Genomic DNA, 17,404 nt, shown 5'->3' with positions numbered 1-17,404 from the left:
TGTTCTGTTCTTAATCAGTGGCCAAGCCACTGGTATCTATAACCTAATCTTGCAACTACTCTGCAGTTATTGAAAACGTGTCATACCAACACTATGTGGTGTGTAGGGCTGGATGAGTATTAAATAAAAAATTTGGTGTGTTTGGTTGGTCGGAGATGGTGTGTAACAAATGAGGGTAGGAAATTTCGTCTATTTTAACTTGTTTTATGTCTAGGAATGAGCTGACTTGTTATCTGACTGATATGTTCTGGTCTGTTAAATTATAAAGATTATCTTCTGTATCTGATTTCAAATCTGAATTTGAGACCTTATTGGTATAACTTTAACACTTTTTAACACATAATTGTTTCCTTATTGAGTTATTCATTCATTTTGTCTGCTGACTAAATTACAGGTAATCCACGGACTTGATTGGGTCAGCGAATCGGGAACTCGATCATACTTTTTTATCAACGATTATTATTATTTAAGTTTAGTAGTTTTCAGATATTCGACTTTCTAAATGATAGTTTCCGAAGTAAATGTTATGTTTGTTAAAATCCTTTTAGGTTTGGAAGATTTTGAAACCAAGTTTTAGAAATTATCTTTTGAGAAATAATTGATGTGGCCCTCCAAACTTGGTCTTGTCGTCTAGGCCGATAATGAGGTATTACAAACATAACTCGAATTCAATTATAAACACAACAAATGCTAATAAACATAAGTAATATAATAACTCAAATTATCCATCTAACCATTTCACATTAACATTAAGGATACATATATACCAATAAATTATTTATCATTTTATCTTATGCCTACCAATGTTTAGTTCAACTTCTTAGTATAATTTCTGATGCACCCCTAAGGTATTTGCATCTAGTTTAACATATCAAAATTATGTCAAATATTAATATCAATATCTCATTTCAATTCAATATATGATCAACATACTATTTTTACATTTTAATCCCTATTAACCAAATTGGATACAAACAAGTATACGGATCAATCCACCATTACACCAAATATGCACCAAAGTGCTAATCGGGCATAAATACACTAATCCCACGAACCACACAAGAATACGCTCATACCCCCAGGGTATCTGAGCTAGTGATACATTCTTGACCCCCAGGGTATTAGAGAACTATTACAATATGTACATGCATAGCACTGAATCTCCCACCTATCAATACAGACCCTAGGCATGGCAACTATACTCGTGACCCTACCCGACAAGGTTAATAGGGAAAATATCATCATTATTAATCGTATAATATCTTCAGGCATATATATGTATATTCATTCAACCAATTGATCACAAATTACCTAATCAAGTATATACAAACTTGTCAAAAAAAATTATTATTGATAGTTAACCATTCCCGAGAAGATATCGATTCAAACGTATATATATTTAATTATTTAGTGAACTCAAGTTATGAGAGCACAAACCAAAAAATATATTTGTCAATGACTTTGGATTCCCTTTGTCTCGAGATTGTCCTGCGTCGTCTTTTCTCACAAAATTAAATTTGAATACGGAAAATTTATTAATTACACAATTCAAGCACAAATCAACACATTATATGCATAAATGCATTTTATTCAATTTAGTCCCTATACACCCTAATGTCGTAAGCGCTTGTTTCTTACAATTTACTTGATTAAAGTTAAACCCGACTTTATAAATATATTATAGAGACATCCTACAACCATTATTTATTATTAACACTCAAAGTTTTTATTCTTTACAAATAAATCCCTAATTACACAATTAACCAAATAATCTAAACATGATTTTTAAATTAATGCACTACCATCTATTACATTTATAACATAATTTCACTTAATTTATTTAACCCATTTCATGCATGAATCTTAAGCTTCCTACACACAAAATTTAAAAGCTTTTCAACAATGAAACCCAAACTAAAGTCTTATTAATTCTTAAATTTATCATATTAGCTTTTATTATCTAACATTATTCATTAGAAATCCAACTAAAATTTAGAAGAAGAAAAAACATACTAAATTAGCTATGGAATGTCACGGCAATGGGGAGGAGAAGAACATGGAGTTTTCTTTTCTTTCTTTCTTAGTGGACGGTGACGAAGGAGATAGAATAAAGTTTTGATGTTGATTTTTACTTTCTCTTTCCACTATCTTTGTTTATAGACTTAGATTAGTGTTAGATTAAAGTTTAATTAATTTTAATTAACCTATTATCATAAAACTATTTTATCATTTAAACCAAATTAACGTCGATACGGGGTTTTAATCATTTCATTCCACTATCTTACTTTATTTTGGTTTATTTATTTTATAGTCCCTAGTTTAATTTCTACTAGGTCTTTTGCGTTTTCTAAATTAAAATTTGTTAATGATTACATTTTATAATACAGTCCATGCATTATTTTTAATAGCCAATTTAGTTTATTTATACTTAATAATTCGACTCTACAATCCCATACTCAAACACATAATTAATCAATCCCAAATTTTAGCTAACTCAACTTTAAGAAATTCCGTTCTAAAATTGGGTCGTTGTTTTATTTATTTATTTATTGAAGCTATATATTTGATCATAGTCATGAAAATCTTGAAAGCACAATAAACTTGACACCATCAAGATGAATGTATCTCTTCTTATTTAAGCATCTAAACTCAATTAGGGACAATAACTTATTACGCAGGTCATCAGTTTGCATAAAGGGCATCATTTTTACCTATGGTTCACCTAGTATGTAGAACTGTTTGGGCTTTTGTGATTAAAGTGTCAACTCCATTATTTTAACATCAAGTCATCACCTTTGCTTATTACCTACGAAGAATCCAAGTCCTTTCCGGTTTTACTCCTGATACATATTTACCAAGATGTTGAGAAATAGAAACGGGAGAACCAAGAACTTTTCATTACTTAAACAATCAAAATGTGTATTGAGTTGGATGCTCTAAATGATTCTGAAAAGTATCTTGCAACTAGGAGAGCTATGGATATCGTTGAAACCAGTCAAGAAGAGCAAGCAATTAATGCATCTTGGCCATTAGTTTAGTTGAAGTTATTTAACTTTGTTCTTTTTTTCTTTTAAATCTCTTCCTAAGAGTTTCTGTCTCAAGATGCAATGGTTGGAGTTGTGTCTGCAATTCTATATTTAGGAAATGTTAAGTGTTGTCCCATTTGAAGGGAAGGAAAATTTGTATGGCTGTTTTTGCAGTTGAAATAGTGCCCACTACTTTAGGTATTATTGAAGACTTTTACGGAATTATTATCTTATGCTGATGTTTGGCTTACTTGAGTTTTGTTTAGATTAAAGGGTAACCGAGAGATTGAGAAAACACAAATCTATTCAAGTTGGGAACGTTTAATGTGTGCATTGGTTTTTTTAAGCAATCAAAAGTATCTCTTGTATTGCAAAACTAAGCTTTCGAAGGGAAGATTAGTGGGAGAGTAATCTAGTACAATGAGGCTACTAAATTGAAGACTTAAATCATTAATTATACGAGAGAAAGATACAGATATAGACTGAGGTTGAACGTAAACAATCTCGATATTCAACTTTATATTTTTTTTGACTTGTAAGTTTAGCAAGGGACAAGAAATAGAAATAAATGCTGGGGAATCTTAGGATGATAAATCTGGATTCAGTTTAAAAGCTGTTGTGGAACTTTTCATGTATTTTTGTTATAAGCAGTACTATCAAAACCTACAAACCAACTTTTCCTTAAACAAGACAAACCAAGTTTGGGTTAATAAGACTTTTACACAACCTTTTTAAGCCATGGAAAATTGCTTTTTGAATTTCAAAACAGTTTCTTTTCAACTCATTAATTTACCCATTATATATTTAAATTAAATTTTACTCATTATTTATATTTTATATTTCATATATTACAATATTCTAAATTATTTATTATATTTGTATTAATAACACAAAAAATAAGATATAAGCCTTTATTATAATTTAAGTCTATATATTTTATAGTAATAATATTAAAAGAATTCAAATACAAAAGCAGTGAAGCAATGTTGATATACAATGGAGTCTTGGAAGATGCTTATAATCAATGTTTACGCGTGTTATTCTCGGGGGTATATCAGCCGCAGCAGCGCAACAAAGCGGCAGATCAGGTGAGAGATAAATACCAACGGCAATTTAAAATTCAACTCAAACATATGATTTTAATTATATTTTATAAATCGGGAAGAGAAATTTGCGGTAAGCATATGCTTTTTATTTTATTTTTTTTTACTATTTTCAGTTTATCTCCAACCTATTTTTTTGTACGTTCAATTTTGACAAACTCATTATAAATTAAAAATTAAAACAGAATTCTGTTTTAATTCTTTTCTCTAATAATTTCCAGATTTTCTCAAAAGAAAAAAGAGAATTTTGCTCTGCTCCAATTCAGACTCACTTCTCGCCGTCCAAACAACTAGTAATTTTATTGACTTCTATAGCTTATTTATTTAGATTTGCTAAATATAGTTTAATTTGATTTCAGTTTTATAAATATTTTCTTTGTTTTCTGGAAATATAGAGAAGATTCTCTGGTTTCTCCCTTTTTCTTTGGTATATATTTTTAATTCAATGCAATTTATTCCAATAGATTTCGAAGGAGGCTATTGGAATAACTAAATAAATCGTTACCTCGAAGCGACCTGGAGTTGAATCGGTAAGTTTTGAATCAATGAACTTTTAGAATGATTAGCCGTGAAGCTTTTGTAATTTTGAATAGAATGCATTTAATTAAGAATATTTGTTTAGTTCGTGATTATTCTCTGTATCGAAATTATGGAATATTTCTCTTTTTCTCATATCAACTTAAATCATCTAGTTATTTCAATTTCAGATTCATTTTAAAAACCTGAATTTCCTATTATTCCGAAAGCTCGAGGTTATGCGATTGTAACTTACTTAATTAATTAATATTTAATAAGGTTTTATTACTTTATTTTTGTGTGTGTCATTGTCTTGTATTATATATTGGATGATATTTAAATTTGTTGCATTAAATTTAATTTTTCATTATAAATCGCAGTTTGGGGGAGGAAAACGCTAACACGGGTAGCTTTGGCGTCCGCTTACGTGATCGAGAAGCACGTTGCGAGTCAAATGACGGCGAGCGATACCGGTGGTGGCGATGAAGGTCTGTCTTCATCGCCGAGGAATAGGATGAAGTTTCTCTGCAGCTATGGCGGGAAAATATTGCCCAGACCTGGGGACGGTAAACTCAAGTACGTTGGAGGAGAGACTCGTATGTTGGCGGTCCCGGGGGATATCAAATTTTCAGGTTTGCCTTCCTTTCATCCTTGATTTGTGTTAATTGGATTTATTCCCAAAGGTAAATTGGTCATTTTCTTTGATAGTTTTGCCACATATTTTCTTCACCTTTTCATTCTTGTTAACATTTTTTTTTTTGGTAACTACTGGTATAGTATTTGCTTTTTGATACTGTAATTTAATAAGTAATAATAAAACTTGGATGAACTTTAAAATTCTAAAATTGGTTAGCTAATGATTTTCAAGTGTTTTAGATCTCATTTTGGATTTACATTCTGAACTTAAAAGGAAAAAGAAAAAAATAAAGAAAGAGAATACTTTGGAAGGAAGAAGAATTAAAGCAATATGTAAATATCTTAAAGCTGAAGAAATCACCAAATTTTATAAAGCTTGACATTTTCCGTATACGTGACAGAATTAATGAAGAAGGTGAACGATATGGTTGAAGGGGACATGATTCTGAAATTCCTGATTATCCCTGATGAACTTGATGCTTTGGTAACTGTAAAATCCGATGAGGATGTCAGACATATGGTTGATGAGTATCGTCGCCTTGAAAGTGAAGGAACTCCAAAACTACGTGCTTTCTTGTTCCCGTCGAATCCACTTGTAGCAGAGAACCAAATGAACTTTGTTGATCCTTACGCCATTGAGCAGCGGTATATAGAAGCTGTCAATGGCATAGTTCGTCCAAGTTCTAATCACACCAGTGGAAGGCTTACCCCTGTGAATCCAAACCGCCCCAACTTCAGCATCTCTGCTTGCACTTCTCCTACAGCAGCTTCTCCCGATGCCTCTTTGCCCATGGAGGCTTTGGTTTCAAATGGAAACCAACATAATAAACCCCCTATGCCTAAAGTCCGGAGTTCTCCTAGCCTTTACAGCCTCAGCACGCTTCATCCCCAAAGTAACAATAACCATAGTAATCACCAAGTTCACCAGCCGCATCATCATTCCCACCAAAACCACCAGCAACAACACCCCTACAGCGGTCAATCTCCAAGAACATCCCCAGATTATCGGACCGAAAAGGCCCCAGGGCCATACGATTTTGTGAGGGGAGCTATGGGGCACAGTCATGTTCCAGTAAACCGGGTCTATTCAGTAGGAAGACAAAATTTGGGGAATGGATACCCCATGTATACTTGCTGCTGCGATGAGTGCTTGGTTTATGCAAGTGGAGGTGCTAGTAGGAGAGGCAGCCTTTCAACAAGTGGAAGGCTTGGTAAGCATGATAGTCCCTGTCCCAGGAACCATATGCTGGAATAATATAGTATACTGATCATCGGATTGAAGAACTGAAAGATAGGTACATAAATTTTCATTTTTTGTTCTTTTCCATTTTCTTTTTCTATTTGTTGATAGGTAATTTGCTCATCCAAAAGAGTGTAGACGATATAGAAGGTTCTTTTATTTACTTCATTTCTCTAATACATTAGCTGGTGTGAGTTTTCGTTTTCTTTTTCCTTTAAACCTTACATTTTTCTTTTTGAAAAACTTGGTTTATGTAAATTGCCAAGTTGAAGTACTGAACAAGATTTATAGATAATATCTTGTGAAGAAATTATGTACATATATCTACAGAAATGACAGTTGAAAGAATGAATTTCCATATTCTCTCTACTTTTTAAAGTTCTTTGGAGAAAATGTTTTGTTCCAGTTCCAAAGTCTCAAGAAAATCTTTATGCCGGCATGTGGAATAAAGAGGCAATTTTTGTTGCTATCATATCACTTTCCTATGGTGGATTAGTTAATTTAATTTCTTCCCATTTAATTGAGGTGATTTAGGTAGAATTTTGAACGCAATAATCTATAAAAATATACAGAAACAGGGCAATGGATTTTCAGGAATGTAGAACTTTCAGAGTTACAAATTCTTCAAGTCTTTCATAGAGGTGATTTCATTTCTCAATGGGTGTAAGAGCTAATTATTGTAAGATGTTTAGTCAAAAGTAGTGCGCATGATTTTAATGTTGACCTAAGCATTTCTAGAAAATTGCTTTTGAGGAGATGCTCTCCATCCAATATCTTGCCGGTAGAACCCTCCAGGCCAGTTGATTTCTTCAACTGCTAGGTAAGCTTTATCCCTTGCTTCTTCAAGATCTCTTCCTTTAGCTGTAATCCCAAGAACACGGCCACCAGTACCAATCAAGTTGCCATCTGAATCAAATGCTGTTCCAGCATGGAACACCTTGACGGCAGGAGCAACACACTCTGCTTCTTCAAGGTTCCGAATCACAGTCTCTTTCTCATAGGAGCCAGGGTAACCCTTGCTTGCCATTACTACCACCATGGCCGATCCAGGAGACCACTTCAGTGAGACCCCTTTTAGTTCTCCTCTAGACGTTGCTAGCATAACTTTTGCAAGATCTGACTTCAAACGTACCATCAGAACCTGTATCACAGCAAATCAAAATGTAAGTTATCCTCAAATGCCTCATTGAAGCTTAAAAGATGCATATAAACCAGCCTGTGACCTGACACTCAGAGTCTCCAAAGCGGACGTTGTACTCAGTTAGTTTAGGTAAGCCAGACTTCTTGTCGATCATTAGTCCGGCATATAAAACCCCAACGAATTTGCATCCTTCCATTGACATGCCCTTAACTGTAGGGAGAATAATGGATTCCATGACCACATTTTGAAGTTCTTTAGTTAAGACTGGTGCAGGGGAGTATGCCCCCATTCCCCCAGTATTTGGATCTGTGTCACCATCTCCAACCCGTTTATACTCTTGTGCAGACTCTAGTGGTATGGCATTCTCCCCATCAACCAGGGCAAAGAATGATGCTTCTTCTCCTTCAACAAATTCCTCAACAATGACCCGGTAGCCTGCGGAACCAAAAATGCCCTCTACAAGCATTGAATCAACGGCTTTGTAGGCCTCCTCCAATGTTGAAGCAACAGCAACTCCTTTTCCAGCAGCGAGTCCATCTGCTTTGATAACAATAGGTGCTCCTTGCTCTTTAATATATTGCTTTGCAGCTGATGCATCTGAAAATGTTTGATACTAAACCAAACATTTAAAAGAAATAAGTAACCAAAAGCAATAATAGTAAAATGATTTTTGCAAACCAATGAAAGAAACCTTAGCAGTAGGAATCCCATATTTATGACATATAGTCTTCATGAAGTCCTTAGAACCTGCCAAAGCAGCTGCCTCAGCTGAAGGGCCAAAAGTAGGAATTCCAGCCGTTACCAAATCATTGGCAAGACCTGAAACAAGGGGAGCTTCGGGTTCAACAACCACCAAACCAACACCCCATTTGCGGCAAAAAGAAATCACAGCTGAGCTATCAAAGATGTCAAGGTCAGGAATGCAGGTTGCATTTCCCGAGGTGGAAATCCCCGCGTTGCCTGGTGCACAGAAGACAGCATCGCAAGACGGCGACCGCTGCAATGCATAGCAAAGAGCGTGTTCTCTTCCGCCTCCACCAATAACTAGAACCACCACTCTCTCCGCTGCAGTAGCCAAAGACAACATATAGTTGAATACTCATAACTCATTTCATATCAATCCTTTCGGTCCTATTGTTTAAATGATGGTTTAATTTTGCCTCCAGTCACTCCCATTTAAAAAATAGAGTTAAATTGATAATACATCATAACGGTCAAATTAACGGTGTCATCCAATGTTTTTGAAATCGGATAGATAATCAAATCAGTCGAGACAACCCCAAGAAATAAGTATCACACGAGAGTCCCATCTTTTTCTTTGGCTTACCATGAAAATAAACAAGGAAAAAAAAGATGAAAGAATAATAGAGAAAATGGAGGAAAGGGTAATCATAAAAATAGAAAAATAAACGAAAAGGGGGTGTTGCAGAGTCATACTGTTACTGCCATATGTATCAACTGAAACGGAGAGCTCTGATGTCTGAGAAAAGCATGTGAACGCAGTAGAGGACCATGGTGAGCTATGATGATTGATGCTTAAGCTAAGAGTTCCCACACAGGAAGAGGAACTCCCAAGGACCAATCTTGATGGTAAAGCGGAAGAATGAAATTGAGAAGCAAAGATGCCGCTAAACCTGTTGTTGGTAACAAGCTTTGGATAAGGAGGGAGTCTAAGGGTCGTAAAGGCCATACTCTTTCTTTTTCAAGTTCTTCTCTGCAATATGGAAACAAACACCACCTGACGCTGGCGGGTTTTATTGTCATTTATTGAGAAAGAAATACAAACACAAGTATACAATTATAAAAATATAAATGAGTAACTACAAATCACAACATATAAACATCCATTCAAATCGTAATTTTGAATTCAATATACGTAAGATATTAGTAAGCATTATGGGGCAAAAGAGTGACATCTCTTTCATTTTGTTTTCTATACTATTATAAAGCAATAGGTATTATTAATCAAATAAAACAGTGAAATAGAATATAATAGTAAGTAAAACAACAGATATTTGAGAGAGAGAAGACCTTACAAGTGAGACCAAGCCAACAGAGAAGCTCGAGATAGCAGCAGATAAGTTAGAAGTGAAAGTGAAAGGCAGCAAAAGTTTTTAAATTTGATGATGCAGTTTATTTTATATTGCGTGTGGAAAAAAGTGAGTGGAGTGAATATAGATAACTGTGCAGGAGACGAAAGATACAAGTAAAGGATAAATAAAAAAGGTGTGCTAATTCTGCTCCTATACTATGTGCTGCTCTCTGTTTGACATGGTAATTCATAGTCTGAAAGTGGATTTGGATTTTTTCCACCAATATCAACTCTTGTTTTCCCTTTCTATTTCACCCCAATAAAGTAAAATGCCCCTACAATCATTTAATGTTTGTGTATCTGTGTAGTTGTTTTAATTATTTACTCGGTTTAGGAGTTTACGTTTAGTTGAGGTGAATGGAATAAAATTGTAATTAGTAATTCAATTGCTTGGTTTAATGGAGTAGAATAAAATTGTAATAATATTTTTATGTTTGGTTTAATGGAATAGGTGTTGTAATAAGATAAGAAAAATGTTTAACTGTCCAAAGTACCTTTAGCGAATTCTTTTAAGATAGATTTAAATTTTAATAAAATTATTATTAATTATAATTTAATAAAAATAAAATAAATAATTTAATAGCATTCTTAATATAATTATTATTAAAATATAAATTAATAATATAAAAATAATATATAACCTACTTTACTAAACAAAAATTTCATGAAACAAAAATTCATATCTTTACAAGTAATAATGTCTTCAATATTACACAAAAATTATATAATAGGCTGTAAGGGCAAAAAAATTAAAAATATATTATGAAAATTGCATGAAATTGTATTTACATATTATATTCACATCTTGCGTTTTAAAAATATCCATCGCAAGCATCACATTGCAAATAACTTGATGAGGTTTTAGCTTTAGAACCATTCCAGTCTTGTTAAAAGTATAAGCATGACATTCACAAATAAACATCTTCGGAATGGAATGAGAACCCAAAACAAACAATGCATTTGCACTTCAAAACATTTCTTGCTAAAATGCTTTAATTGGGTGTAACTTTCATGTAGCGGTATTATACCCATTCTATATCATTTATTATTCATTTTCTCACGTTCAGGTGACCCCTTCAATCTCACAATCCACCATTTTAGCATGTTGGTGCTTGATGATTTGAAGCTACATCCAGCATTCCATGTTAACCTTCTAAAGAAAAATGCAAGAGATAAGGTGGTACCAAACTTGAACCCCCCCCCCTCCCCCGGGGGAATCAATGAAGATGGTCAACCTAAGGTGGGTCTTAAAGCTGTCTTGATCAAAAGAAACAATCTAGTTGTTACTCAGTGGTTGGTGGAATGGTCAAATTTGGGTCTAGACGATGCTACATGGGATGATTTCTTTCTTTTAATCTTTGTGGGGAGGAAGGCAATGTTATGAAAAAGACAACCGGAAAGGGTAATATGATCAATTTCTATGGAAGGGCACAGGTAGAGGAAACAAGTGGCGTAAGCCATGAAGATGAAGTATGAGAAGAAATCTAATAAAATAGGAATCTTGTATTGTTGAAACCACCTTGTCCTTTTGTTCAGAGGTCCTATTCTTTTGATTACATAACAATCTCCATTTTTTCCGTTCTGTTTTCTTTGCCAAAATTTTAACCCGATTCGATTCTCAACGGTTCATTTATTTTCAGATTTTATGGAGGTGATTGGACCACCAAACCTACCAAATCCTCATCCAACCAATTCCAAATTGATTTCTAATGACGCAAGCCAAACTTGGTTGGATGTAATTATAACAATCACAAGGGAAAATGTCCATGGTCCTAATTTTTTAGTAAAAAGTATAAGAATAAGGAAAATTATAATTGTTAAAATTTGAATCCTGAATTTAAAGACGATGACATGAACTTAGTAAAGCATCTCACAAATAAGTATACATAAAAGGTTATAGTAATTAAGACGATTGTCTTCAAAGGAAAAAAAGAAAAAAAAAAACAAAAACAAAACAGGTTCATAGGCACTCCAAGCCTTGGATCTCCTTTGTTCTAATGACTTGGTTTTCAAACACACTATTCGTACTAGAACGATGAAGAAGACACGGGTATGGTACTTTTTTTTTTTTTTTTGGCTTTTTACATATGATGATAACATATATGATGATACAAATGAAAATGGCGTGGCAGAAGAAACCTGGGAAAGGTAGCTAAGCATGCAGCGCCATGAATAAATTCTGCTTACGAGCATGTTCCGGAATAAGTTTCTTCACAACGTCAGGGGGGACACCCGAGAGCTCTGCCAATTTAATTAATTTCAAGCATTCAAAACACATGTATCTTATAAGAGTTCTGCTTTTGTACTATTTGTGGTTAATTTCAACATATTGCATACATGTAGCAAGAAATGCGATTTCCAGTAACGTAAACGTGCTGCGGTGTCTGTTGATGGCATAATGATGCTAAAAGTATTTAACTACCAAGTGAAACTGACCTTGAGGCTTAAAATTGAAGAGGGGTGGAAGTGGACGGCCATTTGGAAGTCGAGTGTTTGGGTCCCTCAATTCATCAAAGAATGGGTGAATGCAAGCCTCCAACTTCAGTAGTATTGTCACCGCAAGATAAATAAAAAAAAGTTAATGGTATTTGTACCATTACTACTCATTGCAGCAAAAACATGAATATCATAACTTACAGCAGTGCATCGCAAATTGGGAGAGTACTGAAAGAACCTGCAGACAAGGTCCACTGCTTCCGGAGGTAAACGCTTTTGGAAGACCTGTTGGAGGAAAATGTATCATGGACTTCAATAGGAAACCTTATGATAAGGAGGGCATAAATAATGAAAAAGAGAGAAGTGCACACATACCTTGTGCCATGGATGAGGCTTTATCTGGGGAAACTTGAATTCGGTGTAGTTTGGGTTCATGCACTTGATCTCTTCCCTTGTTGGAGTCCCCAAAACCTATCACACACACATTATAAAATCACATCCTTAGGGAAACTTTGATGTACATGTTTCCGAACATTGTGTCAAAAACAATGGAGAGAGGGCCAGCATAAGGCACCAAAGAAATTGTTTTGTCGCAGACTTTATTCAGCAGAACTTGAGATACTCAAATCCTAAACTTTTGGCCCAAATTTTCTTCTATTCATGATAAGGAAGAATTAAGGGACACATATAAACTCATTTGTAAGTCAGAAAACGTCAAGTTATCTACTGTGTTTATCAAAGTATCCCAAGAGTACATTTAATTTCATTCTTAATATAACCAAGTTGAAGCACAAGTAAGCCTAATAAATTATCAACCTATGGTTTATTGTCGAGATATCATAAGCTTCAACTGATGTTTCCAACACAGCAATTGTCAAAAGTAACTGATATATTAATCATGCAGCAAAAGCTAGTGCTCCAAAAAAATATAGAAAGAATGATAGATGCAATCACCTTAATGATTTCAACAAGTTGGTCGACCCCACTTTCACCAGGAAAAAGTGGCTGCATTGTATGTAGCAATCAGAAAAACAATTGATAAAGACAACAGTAACATATAACAGTACCCTTACTAAACAAATTAGTCTAAGATTTACCTGTCCAAGAAGCAATTCAGCCATCACACAGCCAGTAGACCATATATCTATAGCAGTTGTGTATTCAGTAGCACCAAAAATGAGTTCTGGAGCACGATAATATCTTGAGCAGATGTAAGAAACATTGGGTTCTCCCTTCACCTGAAAGAATGGAATGCATGTCAACTCAGGTGATGAAACAAGATCTGGCAACAACAATCAGTATTGCGTGAAAACTTACCAGCACTTTTGCACTCCCAAAATCACAAAGTTTCAACTGATGCGTATGTGGATTCACCTGGACAAAAGCCATAGAACTTGAGTCTCACCAAACTGAGTAAGGACAAAGTGGCTCCAAAGATAAGTTCTTTAACCAGATAACCATTTTCTCATATGAAGAAAGCAAAAAATAAAAAAACTTATAAAATCTTCAAAAACATAACTGCTATACATCTTTAGCAATGATAAAAGTAGACAGTAAATAACAGGTTTTTGTCAATATGACCAACAGACTTGATTCGATAGAAAATATATATATGCTAATGTGCAAGGTGTACACTATTACAAAAAAACATGTACTTTGCAACAAAGCTTGATTCCCTAGAAGAAGAGTCTTACAAGTAAATTCTGAGGTTTGATGTCACGGTGACATATACCAATACAGTTGTGTATATAGGCAAGTGCTCTGCATATCTGCAATCCAACGAAGACAATTAGCTACAACTTTTTCCAGTAAACTAAAACTTTTAGTGTTTAAACCTTAGGGAAAAGAAAAGCAAGTTGATATCTAGAGAATCTGAAATATTTGACCTAAGGTAATAGTTTATACCTAAAATTGAAGGATGCCTTCTCATTACATTACCATATCAGATAGCAGCAATACCAAATAAGTCATGACAATAAACCATTTTTAAAAACAACTCTGGAGTGCTCAATCACTCAGTAAAAGGTTATTGGGAAAGAAATATATTCCAAATATCAACATAACATACAAGATATGCTTTGATAAGACAGAGAAGCACCTGATAGGTATAGAGTTTAACATATATTAAAGGCATTCGTGTGTTCATCCTGCTGTAGCTTCTGGCTGTACGATGAACAGTTTCTGGTACATAGTCAAGAACAAGATTGAGGTAGAGTTCGTCCTTGTCTGTTTTTGAGAAAAAATAATGCTTAAGGGACACAATATTAGGATGATCCAGCATTTGCATAATCTGCAACTCCCTATTCTTGTAGCGCTTATCTTGAAGAACCTTCTTGATGGCAACAATTTCTCCAGTTTCACGACATTTTGCCTGAAGTATACAGTCAACTCATTTCAAGATTATAATCTACATAACAAAGTCAAGAACATATTAATGATCAAGAATCTTATAGAACTACATACTTGGAAAACAACACCAAAAGAACCAGTTCCAACTGCATGCTCAGCAATATAACTAACATTCTGTCAATCAAAACAATAATAGATATATGTTAAGAATAATGCAGGTTGGTAAAAAAAATCAACTATAGAATCCCACATGGAAAATTTACAAACTAATTTATTTTCTTTCAACCTGTTTTGATTGACCATTTCTACCACCAATGGTGGTTCTTATCACATGCCCTGTTTCAGCACCCACTCCATCAACTACTTCTGGTTCACTATCCTGCATAGATAAAACATAAAGGATCATCTACAAATATTGCAAGGATTGTAAAATCATGTTTAAGGTCTCAGCAGTCAGGACAATACATTTTCAATAAGCATGACTGCCATTGTAAAGCCATTTGAGAAGAAATTTTGACAAGTTAAATCCCCACCAACCCTCCTCCTCCCCCAAAAAAAAAAAAAAAAAAGAAGAAGAAAAAAATGAACTATTGGGTTTAGCTGCTTACTCTGTCTTCATCATGGTCCACCTTGTCTCTCAGTCTCATTTCAAGCATTTCTCTCCCGAGCCAATCAACAGAACTAGAAGAACTTTTGAAACCATTAACAGACCTGGAACTACCCACTCCTCCATTTCCTAGACTTGCAGATGCCATAATTCAGCCAGGTAAATCTTATAGAAACTAGTATTTGTTATCCACTAAATACTCTGTGCTGCAGCTGACCATCCCATCCAAGCACCTATCTTCCTAATAGATTCCCAAAATTAAGAAGACGGAAATCATTAAAGAGAAATGTAGAATGATTAATATCATAGTTTCCATGCAAATATAACATATAAGACCTACTGCCAAGGTGGGAGATCAGAACCAAAAAAGATGCCTACATTACAACATCACGAGAATAAACTCCTCGAATAAGAATAATTTCATGCTTCTAGGACATGAATTTACTGGGATACAGAACATATATGGGAATCAAATGTTAAGCATTACTTCTTCATGTAGCATACAGAAATATAGTTTCCCGGAATATGGGTGTCAAAATATGCAATGAAATAAGGAAACAAAAATGAGATTTTCAATTAAGAAACAACACTGATAAGACAAATAGTCCACGGCTTAACTTCAAGTTCAAACTAGTGAGATCAGTTATCCAATGTCAGATTCTCCGAAAAAATGTCCTAATTCATTGTTTGTTCAATCTTATATGCCAGTTATTATATCTTTATAAATGAGTTTTCTTTCTATTAAATTAAAGCTTATTTCTTCGTACTTGTTTCCATAAAACGTCGGGTTTTTCATTGCTAAAATTATCAGTGCGATCTATTAAATTTTTTTAAAAAAAGGAACAAAATAGTACTAAAATTAATTATTAAAAATGCACAGTAATTCACAGCGTGAAATTATGTATTTTTACACAGAGCATTGATCAGATCTAACCCTAATCTAACCAATCAAAACACCAGAAACCACATAATTTTCCATTCAAGAGATGAATTAATGAAAAGAACCCTAAAAGATAAACCTTTTTCATAACATTAGAAAAAAAAAAAGAGCAGCACTTTTTGTCAATAATTAAACTCAAACTATTGCACTTCAAAAAGGAAAAGAGAGAGAGAGAGAGAGAGATTGTCGTTCAGTGTTTCGAATACTTACTGGGAAGTGTTTGGAACGAAACCGAAAACAGATCAAGCGCATTTTATTTTATCCTCGGAGTTGGATTACAAAACTCGAATCGGATTTACAAAAATAAAGGTAGGCAGCTATGAACTGTGTCTGATCTGATCAAATAGATATTCCGATATGTGTTGGTACTTTTTTTTCCATATATTTTGAGTGGAGACTGGAGAGAGAGAGAGAGAGAGAGAGAGAGAGAGAGACGGTGAGAGGAAGAGAGTGTTGGAGTTTATGGATTTTTTTGGAATATAATATATAAGAAATGAAAATTACCTATCTTTACGTCTTGGTTTTTTCATAAACATATATTTCTTTCACCTTATTATTTTTTTTTTGGGGGGAATTATAATTTTTTTTATTTTCTAAAATTCCAAATTCAAAGCTCTTCAAGCCAAAAAAGAAAAGGTTAAAGTACACTGTAAGTCCCTGTATTTTTTAAAATTTTAGAATTTAGTTCTTGTATTTTTACTTCTCAGAATTTAGTCCTTTATTTTCATATTTCAAAATTCAAGTCTAATTATTATCATTGTTAAATCTCTTTTGTCAAATTTGTTAGTGTGACATTTGAAATAAAAAAACTCACTTGGTAGCCATCCAATTAAAAATGATGTTGTAGTGAACTTGAATTTAACACAAATTTAACAATGTTAACAATTGGACTTGAATTTTGAAATTTGAAAAGCAAAGGGACCAAATCCCTAAAAAAATATAGAAACTAAATTTCAAATTCTTAAAGAGTATAAGAACTTATAACATATTCTTTTTTATACAATGCTCAGAACTACCCATAACCCCTTCCCAACCCTTAAAGAGGAAGATAATGCGATTCAGCACACTCGAACCCATATCCCCTTGCACTGGTAACATTTTCAATGTCAATCGAGCTAAGACTCAATCGACATTTATTTTAACATTTTGAATAGCTTTGATTTTATTTTTTAATATCATACTTTTTAAAATTAATTTACATTTTTTTTTCAAATGTTGTGAAAATTTTATCATGTATTCTTTGAAAAGATAAAATTTATTTTATTGGATTTATTGGTAGAATAAGGCCAATAGGGATTTTTTTTTAATTAATTAGGCC

At 33.8% G+C, this 17,404-nt stretch overlaps 3 protein-coding genes across 7 annotated transcripts; 1 reads left to right on the top strand and 2 right to left on the bottom strand.

Annotated features, from left to right (window-relative positions):
* The first annotated feature begins 3,987 nt into the window (after positions 1 to 3,987).
* Positions 3,988 to 8,097, top strand: LOC105786116 (hypothetical protein). 4 transcript variants are annotated; one of them, XM_052634631.1, is made up of 5 exons: positions 3,988 to 4,114; positions 4,594 to 4,659; positions 5,026 to 5,277; positions 5,683 to 6,576; positions 8,008 to 8,097. In XM_052634631.1, the coding sequence occupies exons 3-4, from the start codon at positions 5,100 to 5,102 to the stop codon at positions 6,534 to 6,536; spliced, it is 1,032 nt and encodes a 343-aa protein (XP_052490591.1). In that variant the 5' UTR covers positions 3,988 to 4,114; positions 4,594 to 4,659; positions 5,026 to 5,099; the 3' UTR covers positions 6,537 to 6,576; positions 8,008 to 8,097. The 4 variants fall into 4 exon arrangements, with proteins under 4 accessions (XP_052490591.1, XP_052490579.1, XP_052490586.1 ...); XM_052634619.1 differs by lacking the exon at positions 8,008 to 8,097 and having other exon boundaries at positions 5,683 to 6,881; XM_052634626.1 differs by lacking the exons at positions 3,988 to 4,114; positions 8,008 to 8,097 and adding an exon at positions 4,145 to 4,202 and having other exon boundaries at positions 5,683 to 6,881.
* On the bottom strand, positions 7,089 to 9,500 carry LOC105786114 (phosphoribosylamine--glycine ligase). The gene is made up of 4 exons (XM_012612413.2): positions 9,100 to 9,500; positions 8,354 to 8,727; positions 7,745 to 8,275; positions 7,089 to 7,662 (listed from the first exon to the last, which is right to left on the bottom strand). The coding sequence occupies exons 1-4, from the start codon at positions 9,350 to 9,352 to the stop codon at positions 7,246 to 7,248; spliced, it is 1,575 nt and encodes a 524-aa protein (XP_012467867.1). The 5' UTR covers positions 9,353 to 9,500; the 3' UTR covers positions 7,089 to 7,245.
* A 2,047-nt stretch (positions 9,501 to 11,547) lies between these two features.
* Positions 11,548 to 16,550, bottom strand: LOC105786117 (shaggy-related protein kinase kappa). 2 transcript variants are annotated; one of them, XM_012612425.2, is made up of 13 exons: positions 16,297 to 16,550; positions 15,148 to 15,387; positions 14,826 to 14,918; positions 14,654 to 14,713; positions 14,289 to 14,561; positions 13,885 to 13,959; positions 13,508 to 13,564; positions 13,288 to 13,428; positions 13,145 to 13,195; positions 12,566 to 12,661; positions 12,392 to 12,475; positions 12,191 to 12,293; positions 11,548 to 11,995 (listed from the first exon to the last, which is right to left on the bottom strand). In XM_012612425.2, the coding sequence occupies exons 2-13, from the start codon at positions 15,292 to 15,294 to the stop codon at positions 11,907 to 11,909; spliced, it is 1,269 nt and encodes a 422-aa protein (XP_012467879.1). In that variant the 5' UTR covers positions 15,295 to 15,387; positions 16,297 to 16,550; the 3' UTR covers positions 11,548 to 11,906. The 2 variants fall into 2 exon arrangements, with proteins under 2 accessions (XP_012467879.1, XP_012467881.1); XM_012612427.2 differs by having other exon boundaries at positions 15,148 to 15,383.
* Positions 16,551 to 17,404: the final 854 nt, after the last annotated feature.

This window comes from Gossypium raimondii, chromosome 1, assembly GCF_025698545.1.
Source record: "Gossypium raimondii isolate GPD5lz chromosome 1, ASM2569854v1, whole genome shotgun sequence".
Classification (NCBI taxonomy): domain Eukaryota; kingdom Viridiplantae; phylum Streptophyta; class Magnoliopsida; order Malvales; family Malvaceae; genus Gossypium; species Gossypium raimondii.
This window is presented reverse-complemented; position numbering and strand designations above follow the sequence as displayed.

What these genes read in the sequence shown, in the direction of transcription:
- LOC105786116 (XM_052634631.1), top strand. Translation starts at nt 5,100, where the DNA reads ATGACGGCGAGCGATACCGGTGGTGGCGATGAAGGTCTGTCTTCATCG. An exon ending in GGGGGATATCAAATTTTCAG is followed by an intron (nt 5,278 to 5,682) that starts GTTTGCCTTCCT and finishes TATACGTGACAG; the next exon opens with AATTAATGAAGAAGGTGAAC.
- LOC105786114 (XM_012612413.2), bottom strand. Translation starts at nt 9,352, where the DNA reads ATGGCCTTTACGACCCTTAGACTCCCTCCTTATCCAAAGCTTGTTACC. An exon ending in TGATACATATGGCAGTAACA is followed by an intron (nt 8,728 to 9,099) that starts GTATGACTCTGC and finishes TGGCTACTGCAG; the next exon opens with CGGAGAGAGTGGTGGTTCTA. An exon ending in ATGGGATTCCTACTGCTAAG is followed by an intron (nt 8,276 to 8,353) that starts GTTTCTTTCATT and finishes TGTTTGGTTTAG; the next exon opens with TATCAAACATTTTCAGATGC.
- LOC105786117 (XM_012612425.2), bottom strand. Translation starts at nt 15,294, where the DNA reads ATGGCATCTGCAAGTCTAGGAAATGGAGGAGTGGGTAGTTCCAGGTCT. An exon ending in GAAATGGTCAATCAAAACAG is followed by an intron (nt 14,714 to 14,825) that starts GTTGAAAGAAAA and finishes TTTGATTGACAG; the next exon opens with AATGTTAGTTATATTGCTGA. An exon ending in CCAATTTGCGATGCACTGCT is followed by an intron (nt 12,294 to 12,391) that starts GTAAGTTATGAT and finishes ATACTACTGAAG; the next exon opens with TTGGAGGCTTGCATTCACCC.